The sequence below is a fragment of the Vollenhovia emeryi genome, unplaced genomic scaffold (genome assembly GCF_000949405.1).
Source record: "Vollenhovia emeryi isolate VEMERY1.0 unplaced genomic scaffold, V.emery_V1.0 DF944576.1, whole genome shotgun sequence".
In the NCBI taxonomy this organism is placed as follows: domain Eukaryota; kingdom Metazoa; phylum Arthropoda; class Insecta; order Hymenoptera; family Formicidae; genus Vollenhovia; species Vollenhovia emeryi.
In genome coordinates this window covers 1-2,497 of record NW_011961790.1, presented here as the reverse complement: position 1 = coordinate 2,497, position 2,497 = coordinate 1, and the positions used below count along the sequence as shown (strand labels likewise).

General features: G+C 26.8%; 1 protein-coding gene across 1 annotated transcript; it reads right to left on the bottom strand.

The window, feature by feature from the left end:
- Positions 1–1,426: 1,426 nt before the first annotated feature.
- Positions 1,427–2,099, bottom strand: LOC105563031 (the record flags this gene model as incomplete). Its single annotated transcript, XM_012014286.1, has 4 exons — positions 2,060–2,099; positions 1,831–1,971; positions 1,650–1,742; positions 1,427–1,563 (listed from the first exon to the last, which is right to left on the bottom strand). Coding segments are annotated over exons 1-4 (411 nt in total), but the record flags the coding sequence as incomplete, so codon positions are not given.
- Between the last annotated feature and the right edge of the window lie 398 nt (positions 2,100–2,497).

Sequence of the window (2,497 nt, the reverse complement as noted above, 5' to 3'; positions counted from 1 at the left end):
TTAAAATAATGTAACATGTTACATGTACAGTTACAAAATGTGTAATCTTGTTTTTTAATCAAAATTACTTTTTTATTTTCTTATATCAAGTATACATCTTGTATCATATTATAACATAAGTATATTATGACAATGTTGTAACATATTATAAAATATAAATTGTAAACACAAAATTGTAGAACGTAATGCTTAAACCTCTTTTTTAATTGTGAAAATTATATAATCTTGAAGTCTTTTTATATTTTATTTTTAATTATTTTATGATACTTATAATATTTATAGTACTCTACTTAATATCGTAATAATACTCATTTGTATCACATAACGTAAAAAAATAAAGGAAAATGAGAATTTAAAACAATCTTACGTATTTACGCATACATATCAAATGACAATAAAATAATGAACAAAGTAAAGAAAATCTAAATGTAAAACAGTCTTGAGTACTTGTATAATCATATAGTATTCATAAATCGCAATAAACTAAATCACGATAAACTAAAAATAAAGATGAATGCAAAACTCAAATATCTTATAAAATAATTTGAGAAATATTTCATAATTGGACAATAATATTGCTTATTCTGAATCACTGTCAACCTTAAAATGGTCATTATTATTTAACAGTTTTGTCAATAAATTACACTTTAGTTTTTCTATGTCCAATATTTCTTCATGTCTTTTCTCCTTTGATTTTATTTTATTTATTGCCATTGTTTTTTTTACTTCTAATTCTTTTTCGCGCATTTCCATAGAATACTTTTTTAATTTTAAAGCTTCTTTTTTGGTTTTTAATATATTTTCTGCTCTTCGCGTCTTTTTTCTTCTTTTTGCATATATTCAAAAAAAAAATTCTCAAATTTATTTTTTAGTTGTGAATTTGTATATGTAGGTTTCATACGAGCGCACTCATTTTCTTTATTTTTATTAATATTTGAAGTATTAGCTGAAATATTAACTAAATTACTAGCTGAAGCATTGGTTGAAATACTAGCTAAAGAACTAGTTGAGGTACTGCGTGAAGTATTAACTGAAGTAATAGGTGAAGTACTAACTTGAGTGTAATTAAAATCTTTAACTTTTTGTTTTTTTGATGTGTGTGATTGGATTTCCATTTTAGTACTTGAACTTTTACTTATCTTTAAGGGTAAATTGCTTGATATTGTGTAACTATCAACAGTAGCTTTTTTGCATCCAAAAATGTTTTCCATTTCATCGAAGAATTCAAAGGATTTAGGACTTCTTCCAGATTTTAAATTATTGTCAACACATTCTTTATATTTTTTCGTGAGATAATTCATTCTCCATCTGACTTGATCGCTTGACATCTAGCACATACAAGTACATACATATATAATAATATATATATAGTAATATAAGATTTGTAAATCATTCAATTAGTATGAAAGATTTATATAAAACTTACTTTAATATTAAAATCCTGTAAACCTGTTGAAATTGTAGCCCAAATTTTTGTTTTTTTTCGAGGATTATCTAACATATTGACATTTGCTTCATATAACGATAAAAGCGCAAGTGTTTTATTTCTCGTCCATACTGCATCTGTGAAATAATAAAAATAAATTAGTAATTAAAATTATTTTAAAATAATAAAAATTAATTATATAAAATTTTTTAAATTCAATTACCTTGCTTCTTTTTACTATTTTCTTTATCTTCATCTTGGATTGTGTCTTGATCGTCTTGAGAAACACTTTCTTCAGATTGTAAAATATCATTTACTGTATGAAAGAAAAACACATTATGTAATTAAAATATTGGCATATATAATTTTTAAGCATACATATAATTTCATGTACTATTTCTTACCTATATGCAAAGAAGACTTGCTGGCGACTTCTGTATATAAAATATTATTATGCATATAAACTTCTTTTCCTAAGAAACAACCGTGAACAGGAACATCATCCAATGTAGCAATTGTGTTGCTACAGTGTTTGCACGTGAATTCTGAAAATATATAATAGAATATGTAACAAATATTTATTTTACATTGATAAGTAATTATATTTTTATTGTATCTTTCTTAACATCTTACCATTATCTTCTACATGTGAATCCATGAGTCTTTTATCCATGATTCTATTATATAGAATCTATATGTACTGACGTAGACAATACTTTGTGTGCTCTTCTTTTTACTCAGTCTCCTAGTTCTTAATCAATTCTTAGAATTCGTAATCCTTCTAGTTCGCGATATAGCTTAGACTGATGGCAGACAACTATCCGTAAGCGCTTACGGACTTACGTAAGCCGTAGACTTAAGGTAAGGCAGAGAAAAACGTAAGTCCGTAAGCGCTTAAGCCCAATGTCCACGATGCTAGAACTTGGACCAAGTTCTAGCATCGTGGACATTGGCCTTTACGGATGGTTGTCTGCCATCAGCCTTACGGGTCACCGCACAAGCTTTTCCTTAACACATTACGTTACATTAAGCACTACCCAGTGAGAAATGATTCGTCGATCGACGTCGAAA